Genomic DNA, 16,550 nt, shown 5'->3' with positions numbered 1-16,550 from the left:
CAGCAAGAGGATGGGTAGGATGTGTTCATTTTATGGAGTCTAGTTCGTGGCAAGGACCATCTGCAGCAGATTTTAAAAAGACATTCTCTGACAGCTGTGCATCTATAGGAGGCTTTCATTTGTGCCCAAAAGATTACTCATTTATATTCCTTCTGTCATCTTGTTCCCATTTGACCAACGATCAAGCAGTTTACACAGAGTAGATATCCTTGCTCTTGCTAACCCAGAGTGGTAGGTGAGTTCAAGTGTGTTGAGGTTTCTATTACCCCAGATGCTGGTATGTGAATGAGAAACCCATTGTTGCAATTGCATATAGTGAAACCTTTCTTTTTATCTACTTTAAATTTGGCTTTACATTTTATAAATGCAGTGGGTACAGGCTAGGTTAGTACCCCCATCTATGTGTAGCCTTATTCCAATAAAAGATTGATGTTCTGCTAGCAGTGAATAAGGGAAATTCCTTGAGGTGGTTCTTTATATTGGTAATGGGAAGCTGGGACAGATGTGTGAGGGACACGGCTTGCTCCATCTGCCTCCATCTAGCAAGGGAGGGATCACATCCCCAGGTTAAGACGTGCAAGAATGTGGCTGCAAAATTACATCTGTGTACCTCTGTGACCCCCAGACCTTCACTCCACTCCACTCCACTCCCCATACCTCCTAATAGAACTTTCTTGCCCCTCTCTTGTTCCCGTAAAATAAAAGAAAAGATCCTTTTCTAGAAAGCTTCTACGCTAGAGGAAGGAAGCCAGATTGGAAAGAACATGCAGAAGAATATGAATCTAGGAATAAGGTTCATGTTAATTGCAGTCATATGACCCAGCCATGAAATTTCCTGATCATTCCATCTATCCATATTTTCAATGAGCGCCCTAAATAGCGGTGGGAAGCTGACCTAGTAAAGCGTTGCAATAGAGGACAGGATAAAAAATCCCAGGTTTTCAGTAGCTTCATCATCTTATTCCCCAATGCAAATTTCGAAAAGCTTGGTCATCCCAGGTGGTATAGAAACATTTAGTTCCTAAATTGTGGGGTGCTCAATTGTGAATGCCGAGGAAGTGCCAACATCTCCCAATTCCTTCATTGGGGTGGTCAAAGAGGTGGTCAAGTCAGTGATGGTGACCATTACGTCACCGGCATATAGGGACATTTTACATTCCTCCCCTTTTAAGTTATTATCATGGGTGCTACCTATTGACTATGAATCCAGTTTCACCACATTGACCAGAGTAGGCAGCACCTTCATTAATCATTGGGCTAATATTTAGCAATAGATCATTGCATCATTGTTCATTATTGTAATTGAGAAATAAGATTTGCAGGTTGTGGGGTCCTTGTTGGGTTTCAAGATTAAAGTGGGAGAGGATTCCACCATTTATGGAGTTATCGTGCTTGTAGAGAGAAATTAATTGAATAGTTTAGTCAGCTGTGAGACCATTTGGAACTGGAAGGTGTTATAAAATGCAGCTGAAAACACTTCTGGGCCAGGGGTTCTATCCTTGAGCAATTTAATACCTCTCACAAACTCTTCATCCTGAACTGGGGCTTCTAGCTCCTGCCTTACAGTTGGGGATATGCAGGGCAACAGAGTGGATGCAAATTCCTGCTGGTCTTCCAGGTTTAAGGGATTATTAGTCATGAGGTTAGCCACTTGGTTTTCGAAACATTCTCACTTTTGTTCAAGCACTAACTTGAGGGGTAGCCCTTGATGTCGATCTGTCTAAAGTTTTATGAGAGGTCTAGTCTACCAGTTCATCAGGTGCTAAAAATTGTTCCAAGTCCATTGTTTTTATGGCCCATCTTTTTCGATCAATAGAAAAAAGAAGTGGGGTTTGCAATCCCCATCTATAGTGAATTTGCTTCTCCCGCAACCATTCCGCCATGGTTTGAGGGCTTTCCTTTTGGTTAAAGTCGATGTGGCAGTGTTTCGATACAGTGATATTTTGGAATTTCTAAAACAGATCTCCGATATATTTCTTACTGCCTTCATTAACTGATCATTAACAGAAAAGAATAGTGCCCTAGTGAGCCCGTCAGGAGGATTTTTTTGTTGCAGTTGGGTAATCAGAATAAAAACACACACAAAGACACACACACGCGCCATTATGGTTTCAGTCTTCTTAGCTTTTTCGTGTATCTGTAGCTAGTCCTCCATCTACCTAATGTACATCATAGAAGTTCACTCATTTTGTCTCTGCATATCTCTACACTTCGGGGTTCGTATAGGTTGGTGCCCCGAGAGGATTGTAGCAGGATCTATGTTATTTGTACTATTGCTGACATTTCACATCAGTTTTATTTGATTTTTGCGTGTTTGATTATAAGTCGGTTTTAATTTACAATATTGGACTAAGCTACTTCAGTCAATCTTATGGGACCTTTCTAGCTGGTAAGTGCTTCTAGTAAAGCATTCTGCAGAATCAAACTTTTTCTCACCTCTTCCAAACACCTCTCGTAATAGCTCCATTTTAGGCTTACGGGTGTGGGGGCCTTCACGCTGTGCATCTTTTGAAAAGCGACTTTTCATCCTTTCAATTGGTGTTTCGTCCCTAATGATTGAACCAACCTGAAGCAGATGACAAAAGAACCAAATTGCAAAAACCAAATTGAACTCTCCAATTAATCAACAATTCAACACCAGTTTGTTGGAGAATACAGAGAAGGTGTACGGTTCACCAGGCAGGAAAATTAACATATTTTTGTTGCTATAAACTGTATGGATCAGCATTTGCATTTACATTAGCAAAATAAGGATGAGTTGCGAGTTACCAAACTACAGATATTAAGCAACAAAATGTGGTTAGCATTCACAAATATTCTCTTTATAGGGGTACACATATCTATTCTGTCATGACACATGAGGTCTGCAGCATGTGAAATCTTTGTGGGGCATAACACAGGCAGTGCAACAACATGCTAAGTGGACATCGAGGTAAGAAATCAAAGGTGTACGCATGCATGCACATGTTCCTAAAATGCAAAGAAGAATGAGACTGCTTGCCCAGCTAAGAAAATACAAACATATTAAAAAACACCTTGTAAAGGAATTGTCTCTACTACTTAGGGTCATAACTAATTGAATTGGTAGCATCATGTAACACAACAGTACTGTAAACTATATACTCCCACTAATCATGATCTAAACAGTTCACGGGATAAAGGGTAGAGATCCTTTAAAGGGATTGTTGTCTGAAAACAGATTGACCTCGTCAAATAATTGACATCGGTCACTGACACAGATCTCTAATGCATGCATTAATAAACAACGTTATTGTCTTGGGAGGATAGCTCAGGGGAAACATGCTCGCCTTGCAAGCAAGAAATGCAGCGCGACAGGTTCGATCCCCGGGTCCGTGCTTAGAAACCTCTGGGTATTAAGCGCATTATAAATAACCTATACTATCATATCATTGCTTTGAAAGAGGGGGTGGGGCAAACTGCCCATAATGTTGTGCATGCTATCAAACAATCACAATATATTAACTGTCAAAATATTGATTATTCGGCATACAGTCATAAGAACATAATTTAAATACAGAGACATTAAAAAAACAATAAAAAGAAGGGAAGATGCAGTATTTCAGATTAATTGCATGGATTAAAACATTAAAAACCAGATTCATACCAAGAGTCACTAAAAAAACAAAATATTCGTAAACATTAGGATGGTCAATAAAATCAACATATTGCAACATCAGCCTGTGAAAAACCAGAGGGTGTTTCACAACCTAGTCCCAGGAATCCGGAACTCAGGTGGCCAGAGAAAGGCCATTACCGACCCTGGGAGGGCAAGTGAGGGAGGATCACCTGGGTAGGGGGTCCGCAGGGAGAAGCACCCAATGGTGATATATGTTATCCCCCTTTTCCTACAACCCATCTAAACCCCATTCCTTGCTTATTTTATGGGAAACTACAGTTCTCATAATTCCTCCCCACTTTAAATTGACAACATTACTGAGCAGAGGAAGATGAGGAAGGAGGTCAGAAAGATTACCTCTGCTTACTTATATTGGCTCTTTTCATGTAATGAGGCCAGGCAGAGTCAGGCACGTAGTCCTAACAATGCACACCTGCCACTTGTTAACACTCCCTGTGAGAATAAAAGGTGGCGAGCACAGGCACAGTCCGAGCAAAGCTGGGCACGAGAAGGAACAGCTCTTTCGGGGTGATGCAAATCAGGCTGTGGAAGTTGGAAAGCCAACGGGCTGATCAGCGGTTGCACGGATTGAGAGAGAGCCAGGCAAGAAATCCACAAATATCTGGGAAGCCCTAAGCGTTCCAAGCCTGAAACCGTTTGAGCGGAGGAAAGAAACCTTCAAGTTGCATGAAAGCAGCACGCAACCCTCCCGGGTCAACGGCAGAGTTGGGGAGGAGCAGAGGAGGCGTTGGTAACAGCTTTGACTGCTGCATGAATGAGATGACAGAAAACCAATTAACAAGACTGGTGAGTTATCGAGGGCATCAAAAGTCTGGTTTGTGTTGAAAGCAAAATTAACTAAGATAAAGTTGGCCACTTTATATGGTGCTCCATTGTGGGGCCACAGGAGAGCGTTGGAATTACAGATGAAAGAAAACAAGTTCTTTAGACTGCTCTTGTGCCTTCCGGGCTCAACCCCCTGTGCCTCAGTCCAGAGCGAGCTGGGGATGGAGTTCTGGGAGGATCAATGGGCTGCCGCCCCAAGTTTTTTGGCTACGCCTATGGGCAAATGAGCAAGCAACCTTATGCGTCTTTATTAGGAGCATTATGTGCAAGAAAAACTGACGTATAATCCCCTGGCTGGCATATGTCAAGGAGCCCTTGCGATCTAGTAACATTCAGGTCCTGTTTCCTCCAGATGCACTGCTGTCAACCATGCAACTGAAAGTCAAAAAGCAAGCACTCTATGGGGAGGTAGAGGAAAAGAGGGGGTACATGGAATGTGCAACATACTCTGATAGCCAACATGTGCTAGTAAGTAGGGTGTTTGAGATCCAGCCCTACCTTTTGTGGGGCCTGAAAAAAAAGGAAAGTTGTTTTATAACACGGGCAAGGTTTGACTGCCTACAGCTAAGGGGAAATACAGAAAAGTGGCCCGACTTCCCAAATGACCCTAGCTGCCCAGCTTGTGGGGCGGCAAGGGAAGACCTGAAGCATTTTGTACTTTTTTGTCTGGCGTATGGGGATGTTAGACGGTCCACCATTTTGCAGGGGGTCAAGCTCACTAATATTCGCGTATATATGCCGGCATTACTCTTCCTTTTGACAGCAGAATCTGTGTTGACAGCCTGGGCTCTTTTGTCCTATCTGAGAAAAGCCTTGTACCTGAGAAAGGGGTTTTTATGTGACTAGGAAATGTTTTAACTGTTACAAGAAATTTGGTCTCATCTGGTGTATTTATATATGCAATTGGCACTGATAATGGTATTGTTGCGTTTTAAAATGTGAGGTAATGGCTATTGTTAACTCTTTTTGTGTGTATGTGTTGTCTCTGTGTATAATGGATTTTTTTAAATCCAAATAAACTTTGATTGATTGAACTGTAATTTGAAAGTTGAAGGTTGCACATGTGCCGATAAAATGCAAATGGAAAGGACAATTGCTGAATTGTAAAACGAAAGGATACAAAGTAACAGAGTGGTCCTGCGAGGTAAATTCGCACATTCGAAAGTCTCTGAAATGTTATGAGAGTTGAAAGATATGACAGCGGGAACCAATGGATAGAAAGTAACCTTGATAAGCAAAGAAAGTTGAATAAGAGGAATGCAAAGTATGAGTACTCTGAATATGCCAAGAGGGCAAAGTATATGAACTTTGAAAAAGGCCAAGAGGGCAAACTAAAGAAAATAAGAACTACATGTACCAGGAGGCACTGGTGTTACAAGATGATAAAGATTTTGAATTGTTGAAAGAGGTCGAAGTGGTCATGCAGAGGTCTATGCAAAATCCTTACAGTTTCAAAAGTCTTCGACAGTGAAAAGATACCCAAGATAAAACATGGGCAACAGAACCCCCACAAACGAGACAGGCTCGAGCCCGGCAGAGGGAAGCCTGTCCAGAACTCAGAGAAATTGAGAAAATGAATATGAACTGAGTATTGATGACAAGGTGGACGAAGCCTAAGGAAGTGATTGAATTACCAGAAGTTAGAAGCCCAAGAATGAACTGTTGAATTGTACCAGTTAGCCAAAGTGTGCAAGAATGAAAGAACTGTTCCATCCACCTATCCTTTTTAAGAAACTCTCTAGTACTTCTGGGGATGAACGTGGGGAAGAGAGTTGCTACTTAAGCCATTCTGATATTTCTTCTGAGACACTCTTTTCCATTTGTATTCCCTTAACACATTTGTCATTTTGAGAAGGAGGGCAAGGTCATCAGGTGATTCTTAGTATAGGCCTTTTATTTTGGCTAGACTGGCTTGGACTTGTTTGTTATTTGTTTAATGGTTGAGACTACTCCCATTCTAGAGTTGTGGCCAGTTAGGAATTCTACCAACCCAAACAAAATACTAAATAAATTGTTTCAAAACTTGCATCCATTGTTTCTTTGTTTACTGCTTGATACCATGCCTTCCTTACAAGTCCCAATGCAAATAACACCACCATTAGGAGTCACTCACCCCCCCCCCCTTACAGGGAGGGATATTCAGTATGGCTGAAAATCAAACAAAAATAAATATGATCAACACAGGAAGAGGTAACTCGCAGCCCTTCATATGCTTTAGAATAAATCTAATTCAGGGGGAAAGAGATGATCGCAACTGTAAGGAACTCATGGTGGCAACAGTAAAGACAGACAAGTGATCACAGTTCAAGGGTGTTTATTAAACTGTATAGGTAGGTTGGAAAAACACCTAATCTAAACCTGTCATGAATCGTTGGACGTGTCCCTTTTGGACTTCCTGGTCCCTGGCACACCGGGGCTTGCACGCTGCGCTACTACCAACATGGCTGTCAAACACGGAACGTTGCTCACCAGCTTCCGCACCGGATGTAGCAGGTTCTATAAGTAAGCCACGCCCCTGTGGCCCCATGCGTTTCAACGCTACCGCTTTCAGTGGCTAGACGTGTGTTGCCGTAGTTCGCTTTCGCCGACTACTTGATCCCCAGTTCCTGGTCCTATTATCCCTTCCTCCTTTATTCCCTTCCGTTCACCTTCCCCCGGTTTCCTGGACTTCCATGTACCGTCTCTGAGTACACTTCTTCAACCCCTGGATTTCCCGGACATCCTGAACGTACCAGGCGTTGGACCGCCGAACGCACACTGGACTCTGAAGACGTCCACACGGGACTATACAAGACTCGGACTGTGCGCAAGAAGGCTCCTTCAAAGAGCCCCAGCAAACAACAGTACCAGGTGAGAAGGGGGGAAATCTGTGACAAAACCTAAAACTAAGATGGGAGCAAGCTACAACCATCGAATAATAAGGCAGTCCTAGGGGCATCTTGTCAAATAAAAGGACGCATACTAAAAAAAACTAAAAACGTTTGCCAATCCTTACAACTAAATACAAAAAGAGTGTGGGATAATGTTGACAAGAAAGAAAGAAGTGTTCACAAATGATAAGTCAGGATGTGGTAGCCGGGGGTCTCTCCCACATTTAGAGCACTGGACAAGGCGGGACTCCGGCGCACAGCACACGCTCGAGCTTTCCCAGCATGAGACTACAGTTCCGCTCTCAGATAACAGAAACTTCAGGGGTGAAGTCTCTTTTCTACAAAAGGTCTCTTGCTGCCGAGGACCTGAGGTGTTCAAAATAAAGAAAAAGTTCCTTTCCGTATGGACATTGGCTGATGGCTTCTCACCCCTGGATCCCCCTCTTCCAGGCTCAGACCCTTCCAAATGTTAGCCTCCCTCCGTCGGGTTCACTGTGGCGTTTATTCCAAAAGATTTCAACTGTAGCATTCGAAAATCTTAATGTCTTTTTAAGAATTTCACTGTGGACTTCCCTCTATCGGGTTCACTCGTGTCAACACAATGTTCATTGTGGCATCATGCTTCGCCCCTTTTTGTCAGCATCCCTCTGTCGGGTTCACTCTTACCAACCACACAATTCCTTCTCCTTTTCTCACTATGCAGGATTCGTCTCCCTTAGCTTTTCAGTTACATTCCGGTCAGAGACTTTCGACTGTACAGGGGGTTTTGCTAGACCCCTGTATGACCACTTTGACCTTCTTCTTCCAGCTCTCCTATGGCCTTCTGATTTCGGTAGTTTCAATAGTAGGGGAATTAAGAAGAGTCTCCGGAGTGAGCACCCAAGTGGTGCCGGACCCCTCTGAAGCTGCTTTTCCCCTGAAGACTTAACAGTTTTTTGATTTCCCTTTAATTTGCCACTTTCAACTTTCATTCACCACAGTTCGGTTTCTTATCGGCTCTCCCATCGACCCACCGCCTGTGATTAACTGTTTGGCTTTTCTTGTGTCTGGAGTCAAGGACAGTACCACGGTAGCAAGCGTCTCTCGCTGTCCTGGTTCTCAGTGTAGGAGGGCTCTGTGTACCGTTGACATCTGCTGCAATACATGCTGGCTATTGTTCGCAGTCTTATCATTCCTGTCACACAGGCTTTGCGGGTCCGGATCAGAAAGGGCAAGGTCACTTCTCTCCTCGTCGCCCCTTCGGTTCTCAACGCCTTTCTCCTCCTCCTGAAGTGCTGTACTTGGATAGCTCTCTTGTTGTGCGGTCTGCCTTGCTCGTTGTGTGCTCTCGTGTTCCACCTTTTATCCATGTGGGGAAGGGAAAGGGCTGTCAGGTGTGTGTGATTCTGGTCAATTGCCTGACTTTGCCTGACCCTTGTGTTGGGACATATCAGGAAAACAGCTCTGGTGTTAGTTCATTGTCTTTTGTGGTGTAAGAAAATATTTGTGTCGGAAAAGGGGGGTGTAGAGTGTCTGAGTATCCTACATGGTAGGATGGGGAAAAGGTGTTATTAGAAGGGGAATACTGCGTCTCACCCATTGGTGTCCCCCTTCCACTCCCCGTGGTCACCCATCCAGGTGATCCTCCCGCACTGGTCCATCCCCAGGAACTGGATTCAGTAGCGATGGCTGTGTCCTGGCCACCCGGATGACAGATCCCTGGGGACTAGTCAGGGAGACACCTTCAGGTTTCTCACACAACCCTGTATAGGTCTGTTATTCGTTTTAAACCACAGACAGGTTGAGCACAATAAGTCAATTATACGCACTAATAATCCATAATCTTTTAGGTCTTTTAAACCAAACGCGGTTAATAGCCACTGACATAACAATTGTTTCTTGAGTGTAAGTCAAATAACACAATGCATCAGTTGCAGTTGTTACGCTACCCACCCTCAAGATATGCTTCAAATAATAGAGGTACCTCAAAATGTTGAGGGTTGTGCAGAAAAATAAAAAAAATGGAAAACAGTCTCAACATCCAAATTACACAGTGGACATAGGTCTGTACTACCACAATCCCAAGATTTTTTATATGAGCCTAACCTCAAAGTGCCCAAACGGAAGTAGAAATATAAAGCTCACGCATATGATGGTTCAATATAGTCTAAATATGCCTCAAAGCGAAATTCAAACTTCCTTCCAAGGTATTTATATGCCAACTTCAATTTATGACAATCATTGACCATAATTTCTCTTATATGAGATATTATAGCGTTCTTGACCCCCGTTAGGGCTGCTTTATTAATGAGCTTGTGTTGGCTCCAAAGATCTTGCTCATTCAAAGTTGTCTTTACATGAATGGCCCATGGTAAGCTCTTCCCTCTAGTCAGGCTGAGCAAATTGGCTTTAGCATCGCAATATGGCTGCAGCCCTGGGTTACACCACAGCCTTAACCAATAAACCACTGCTTTCATCATTATTTCATTGGCAAATGAGGCCAAGCCAACCTCCATATGGATAAAAGCATTTGGAGTCCCTCGGGATAACAAATACAATTTCTTCAGAAATAAGTTTGCTTCATTGACCAGATTTAAGATACTCACATAGCCCCATATGCCTGCCCTGTAAGAGGCAGACAACACAGACTTTCCTATATACTTCAATTGCAGGAGAAGTAGCTCTCCTGCCATGGCGGTTGTGAAAACTCAAAATTCCACCGGAATACATAGACAGGTTAGTACATGCTTTATCAATGTGGGAAGACCAAAACCCATTTTTATTAAATCTGATACCCAAATAATCGCTCACGTGAGAAGAGAGAGGGTATTGATCAACTAAGATTAGAGCTGGGTTTCTTAGAACACTCACGGCTTACGAGAAGACGTACTGACAAGAGCGATCAGCTGGATTAAAGCACAAGTGCATGCAGAGCTGACCGTAACCACTGTTAGTCAGCCAAATCACTTCCTGTTTTATCGGGACCATTTACTTTTGAGTGACTATTTTCTTCCAAAGTAGGGTTGTGCTGTTTGATGTCGCTAAATCTTCTATTGTTTGGATTAACGTCCCATATTTCAGGGGTTTGCACAGAGCATACTTCTGGCTTTCCAGTTTACTAAATGCTCAACAAATTCATTTCGGACATAGTCTCAATCGCTTATGATTACTAGTTCCTGGAGTTGGTTATTTACGGCAGTAAGGATAGCATTATATATTGCCATCCGTTCCACCAGCCGACTAAACCAGGATCCAATTTTATAACCAGCTGCGGTGTCCTTATCCCTTGCATTCCCAACGCCAGCTACTAATTCTATATCATCATTTTATTTAATGTGCAGGAACATCAATCCACGAACTATGGGCATTCCCAAACAGGTATTTTCGTCATACACCTTATGAGGAGAAGCGAGATCTGCCTTCATATTAATGGTTTAACTCTTCATCCTTTACACACTTGTCTGAAGACAATCATGGAGATCAGCTAATACCTGTGCCACTGTACACTTTCTTTTGACCATATCAGATTTCTACAGGTTAAACCTGCATTGAAAGAATCCAGGAACTGATCCTTGCGTTAGAGACATTCCCAGTTCGTATCCGGTCCATCTCCAAATATTGCAGAGGAGGGTCGGGGTCTTTAACCATAATATGTTTCCGCCTTATCAACGATTGGTAGTTTTTCAATGCCCACGCGGTTGCCAGGAGTGATTTCTCACATTCATTAAATTTGATCTCTACGGGTGATAATATTTTGCTTGCATCAGAGATACCTTTATTAACCTGGTCATGCTTCTGGTATAAGACTGTTGTTAAAAGGGTGTCCGAAAATGTGGTCTCAAGGAAGAATCTTATTTTTCTCCATCTTATTATTTCACAGATATGATAGTGATGTCTGGGACTTGTGCGTTTTGGAAATGAATCCCTAATCTGTGTGAGAAACCTGAAGGTGTATCACCCGCTAGTCAACGCGGATCTGTCATCCAGGTGGATCGGAAATGGCCATCGCTATTGGGTCCAGTTCCTGGGGGTGGACCAGTGCGGAAAGATCACCTGGATGAGGGGTCTTTGGGGAGTGGAAGTGGGACACTGAAGGGTGAGATGCGGTATCCCCGTCCATGTAACACCTTTTACCCATCCTGTCAGGTAGGGTACTTAGAAGCTCAACTCCCCCGCCCCTTTCATGACACGAATACTTTCTCACGGACAGCTCACTGTGAGAAAAAACTGACTAACACCCGAGCCGTATACCTGACATGTCCCAACACAAGGGCCAGGCAGAGTCAGGCAAATTCTGATAATTACACACACATGACTTCCATCACATTTCCCCACACGGATAAAAGGCGTAGCATGAAAGCACACTCTGAGCAAGGCAAAACATACGAGGAAGCAGCAATTCCAATATGGCGGTTTAACACGAAGAGAAAGGCGGCAAGACAAAAAAAAGCATTGCAGGGAGGGAATTGCCCTTGGCCTTTTCAGAGGAAGAAAACCGCTACTTTCAATAACCCTCGATAAGAAGAAACATAAGACCGGGAATTAAAGTTGCAGAAAGGTGCACAGTGTGTCGAACGTACCTGAGGCTCTCCCGCATCAATAGCTGAGGCAAGGAGGAACGATTGCCGCCGTGGTACTGTACTTGGCTCCTGCAAGAAAGCCACTCCAGTAAAGTCAGCAAAGCTGGTGAGTCAGGGAGACTGATAACAGACTGGTCTGTGTTAGATCCAAGGTTGCAAGCGGCAACCTTGTATGAAGAAATCTGCAAAGAACAGAGTGTTAGGCGTATTTGATGAGTGATGCAAATATAATTGAATATCCAAGGAGTGATTGAACTTTTGAAACCAAGGTAGGTGCCATATACAGAGTGGTCTGGCGCCACATGGGTGCTCATTCGAAGGAGTCTGTTAGGCAACCAATTGAGGATGTAAAAATTGTGAACTGCAAAATCAAAGTGGTCCTGCAACAGGTCAAGCCAAACCCTGTGCACATTCGAAAGTCTTCAATTGCTATATGAACTGTAATTAGTCTGAACCCGGCTTAGGGAGATAAATTGTGAAAAGGGGATCTGAGCCTGACTAAGGGTGACCCGGGGTGAACCGTGAGTCACCCAAGAAAAGCTTGTGGTACAAAAAATGATCTGAGCCAGGCTGAGGGTGATCCAGGATGAGAGTGAATCACCCTAGGTGAATACTTCGATAGTAACGTTTTGTTTGTTTGATACATCAGGCCCTCTGAAGCAAGAGACCTTTGATAACTTAAGAGACTTGGGCTTAGTAGGCCCTGATGCTTGTAAAGGAACTGTGTCCTCGTGCCAGAGAAGCCCACGTGTGTGCTATGCTTGAGTGAACCGCCTTTTCCCATGCTGAAAACATGGGGAAGGGAGGCCATCGGCCTGAACATCCTGAATTATCATTTTGCAAACACTTCTTCTTTTTCATGAACATTATCCCACACTATTTGTTTAGTATCGGCCCTTTTATTTTAATGAGACTCCACCAGGACTACATTATTAATATTTTGATGGTTGTAGCTTGCTCCCATCTTAGATTTAGGTTTAAATAGGTGTTCATCACACCCTTGATAAAGTTCAATAAACACCCTTGAAGTGTGGTCCCTTGTGTCTGTCTTACTTTGATACCATGCCTTCCTTACATCTGCCACATGTCTTTCAATCAAATGGCAGGCACCATTCAAAGTGACATGGTTGGCACTTTTTTTGTTTGATCTTGTGCCAAGTTTCGGTCTAGAGTACCTGATTCACACAATCTATCGGGGCCAAAAGCATTCAAAGTCAATTGTTTCCCAGTAAAACAAGTGTACGCTGAGGACCCACGACTATTATTGGATAGGTGAGTCTTTGTCGCTCTATTGTTTTCCAATTTCAGTAGTCACATCTACTAGGATTTGCTCCCTGAAGTTGTGCAGCTCTCCAAGGAGAGGTTAGAGGGTAATATAGCGACTTTCCCCCTTCGTTGTTTGAGAGTCTCACGCACTTATCTAGATATCAAGGTCACTTGGGACCCTGAATCGATGAGAGCCAGTATAAGTCACACTGTACCTGAACAATAAAAACCAAAATTCAGATCGCATTTGAGGGATGTCTCAGATTTCATAAGCTTGACCTTGGGCAGCACCCCAAGTTCATGTGGGTTGGTCAATAACTCTACATTTTATCAGGGACTTCCAATTTTCTGCAGGTTCCAGATCACTTCTTATACTTGGACTGTGAGGCCTAGAAAAACCTGGACAGGGACGAGTACCCTTTTGTTGTGGGGTTTCTGTTGAAATTATTAACCAAGCAGATTCCAGCTATCTGTCCTGAGAGGGTCCCGTTTCCCCTAAATCTGAAGTGCAGAGGTTGAGCAGTGGATGGCATGAAGGAAGACTGCTTTTCCCCATGTGAACCCGATAATGCAGCAGGAAGTGTACCGGAGACCGTGGCTGAAAGGTTCTATGCAGCTGAGGGTCTCAGGAGCGAGAGGAGCTCCTTAACTGCATGTTGGGACTGAAGAATCCTATATCGAGGAGGTCTGTGTCCAAAAGAAGCGAAAAGCAGTCCAAGCCCTGCAGCATGCAAAGGGAGCAAGACAGAAGCCGGTGAGTGCTACTGAGTGTTCTGATCCCTTGTGCGAACAATGACAGGCAACTGTATCCAAGCAGAAGCACTCGCACATGCGTGAAAACTATGAGGAACTGACCATTGATTATGGAAAGCCTGAAAAGAAGAACTCCCATATAACTAAACTCTATTCATTTCACTAGCGTCAGAGTCAAATGCTGTGAAAAATTTTAAGTGACTATTAAAATCTCGGAAAACAGAGGAAAGAATGGTCACGCGTGTCGAAAAACGATTCTGAGGTGACGATTAACCCAATAATCATTTATGAAGTAGTTAAAAACAATTAAACACCGAAGTTAAGTGGGTGAACATTAACTTTCATGAGTTATGGAGAACAAGCATTGCCCAAGCCAAGAGAAAATCAAGTGTTGCTCCAACCAAGAGTGAATCAAACTTTTCACGAAGCCAAAGAGTGGTGCAAGCATTGTCCTAGGCCAAAAAAGATACAAACATTTCCCAAACCAAAAGTGTGCAAGCATTGACTAGAGCCAAAAGAGACAGACAACAAGGTCTATGATTAAACTACTCTGGTTGGCAGAAAGCAAAGAGGCAAAGAGGCAAATGCAAGGTTGGGAAAAGGAAAGCTTGTTGCTTGGGATTGTTCTCTGAAAGTTGTTATACCTCACATTGCCAAAACCAAGAAGAGGAAAGGTAGAATTACATCCGTAGGCGCATTTCGATTGTTGTAGTTCCAGAAAGACAAGAGTGGCAAAGAGGCTACCCTTCTGGAAAGTGAATGGTCAGAATAAGAGTGCCTTGCTTACTTGAAGGTGTTGAGGTGCCCTAAAGTGAATTTTGTCCTTTCTGAAAAGTTGTTCAAAGTCACAAAGATACAAACTGTTGAAGCAGTGTTAATATTTGCAGTTGTCAGTGGATTAAAAACTTCAGAAGCACAGTTGAATGTGGGACACTATGGAGCAGGCAAATAGACTCGCATGGTAAAGTTTGCAGAAGTTAACCTGAAGAACTCAGATAGAGGCCGAGGTGCTGTATAGTCATCCTGACAAAGGTATAAACTGTGAATCATAATATTATAATAGAGACTTAAAAAGTAATGCCAGAAGCAGTGTTTCATTAACCTTACCAGAAGCCATGTACATTTGACCTTAACAAGGAAATGTGTTTCTTCTTTGACATTTATAAGTTGTGGCAAAGCATGTCGGCCTGAAATAGCATTTATGCTATTTGATGAAGTGGAAAGTCATTGTTCAAAGAAGAAGAGGAACTTTTCTGTTGGTTGAACATTGGTTTACAGAACTTTTTTTTGACACAGTGAAGGAGCCAAGAACTGAATTGAAACGTTATTGTCAACCCGGAGACCCTGGTTTCTTTTTTTTAAACATTGGAACTGAACCTAACTTGAAACATGGGGAAGGGGATCTTGCCCAGGTTACCAAGAGACTGTGGATATATTAGTACAATTACTGACATTGTTATGACTTGCCATATATTTTCTTTGTATAATTTATCTGCAAGTGTGAGGGCCAGATATCCCTTGCTAGAGTGTTTTCTTTAGTTTTGGATAGGTAGGGAAATCCTCATCAGTGTAGGGAAAGTGAAGCGTTTGTTCAAACGTATAATTTAATTTAATGACACAATTTGAGAACCCATCCAAAAGTTGTCCACCTCACATTTCCGACCACTTGCACTTTTTATGTTCAAATTCTCTATTCATTTGTAGGAGACATTGGATCTTGGAAAGAAGCAACACTGAGTTTCATCGCCACAGAGTGCTCTTCTTTTTTAAATGTCATCGCTATAGTTTTCTCCTCACTACATTTCAGTTTTTTATTTTACTCTGGTTCTATTTCAAGAAATAAAGGAGGGTTCACTATTTGCCTTTGGCAATTATTCAGCAAACCTCTGGGATATTTTAGCGTGAGGTAAAAAACTTCCTCCAAGGTCTGACATATCTTTTTCTGTGTCTTCACCCTTTCCTCTTGTGTATTTAGAATTGAAAGAAACTCCTCTTTTCATTGTCCACCCTGACTCATCGATTCATTCCGGCAAAGGTTTCTGTGAGCAATAGGGATCCCTCCTAGGATCTCGTGATTTATGCTCTCAGTCAATTGTTTGACCTGTTGCTCAAATTACCAGTGTGGGAATCTCTTTCCACTTTCCAGACTATGGGTTCTTCTTTGGTCATTTCTGTGTTCTTCTCTAGAAGGGTAACTGTCTCTTCCAATGGAATAGTTCTGGGACTGATATTTTATGTATTATTAGATCTCCACTCGCCCTGGTATTGGGATCGGTTATCCTGTAACCTAGGAGGACGAGGCAGAGAGTTTTTTTGCTAATTAGTCCTAGACGGTGGTGATTGGATTGGCTTATTTCCCAGGAAACATTCTGATTAGAATTTCCTAAGTTCGGAGCATTTTTCTTCTGTAGGAGAAACAGATTTTTTTGCCCACGAAAGGATATGAACCTAAATACCAAGGACGTATGTAATTCTCAGATTTTGTGGGATCAGTATTTTGCCTGCCAGGTGGAGAACTGGCTTTGAACAGTTGGAATTATGTGCCTGCAAGGCTCCTTAACAGCAGAGGAATAGGTATTTGACCCCGTGTCTCCAAGACTAACTGAGGAGTACTCTTCA

The 16,550-nt window shown here is 42.9% G+C and overlaps 1 protein-coding gene across 1 annotated transcript in view; it reads right to left on the bottom strand.

Moving 5' to 3' along the window:
• The window catches only part of LOC138456456 (palmitoyltransferase ZDHHC21-like), a 468,858-nt gene that overhangs the window by 63,666 nt on the left and 388,642 nt on the right, over window positions 1–16,550 (bottom strand). The window contains exon 8 of the mRNA XM_069607178.1: window positions 2,437–2,566. Within this exon, the coding sequence (XP_069463279.1) occupies window positions 2,437–2,566 (130 nt within the window). The remainder of the gene's footprint in view (window positions 1–2,436; window positions 2,567–16,550) is intronic.

Source organism: Ambystoma mexicanum, chromosome 1p (genome assembly GCF_040938575.1).
Source record: "Ambystoma mexicanum isolate Mex_15411 chromosome 1p, UKY_AmexF1_1, whole genome shotgun sequence".
Taxonomy (NCBI): Eukaryota; Metazoa; Chordata; class Amphibia; order Caudata; family Ambystomatidae; genus Ambystoma; species Ambystoma mexicanum.
This window is presented reverse-complemented; position numbering and strand designations above follow the sequence as displayed.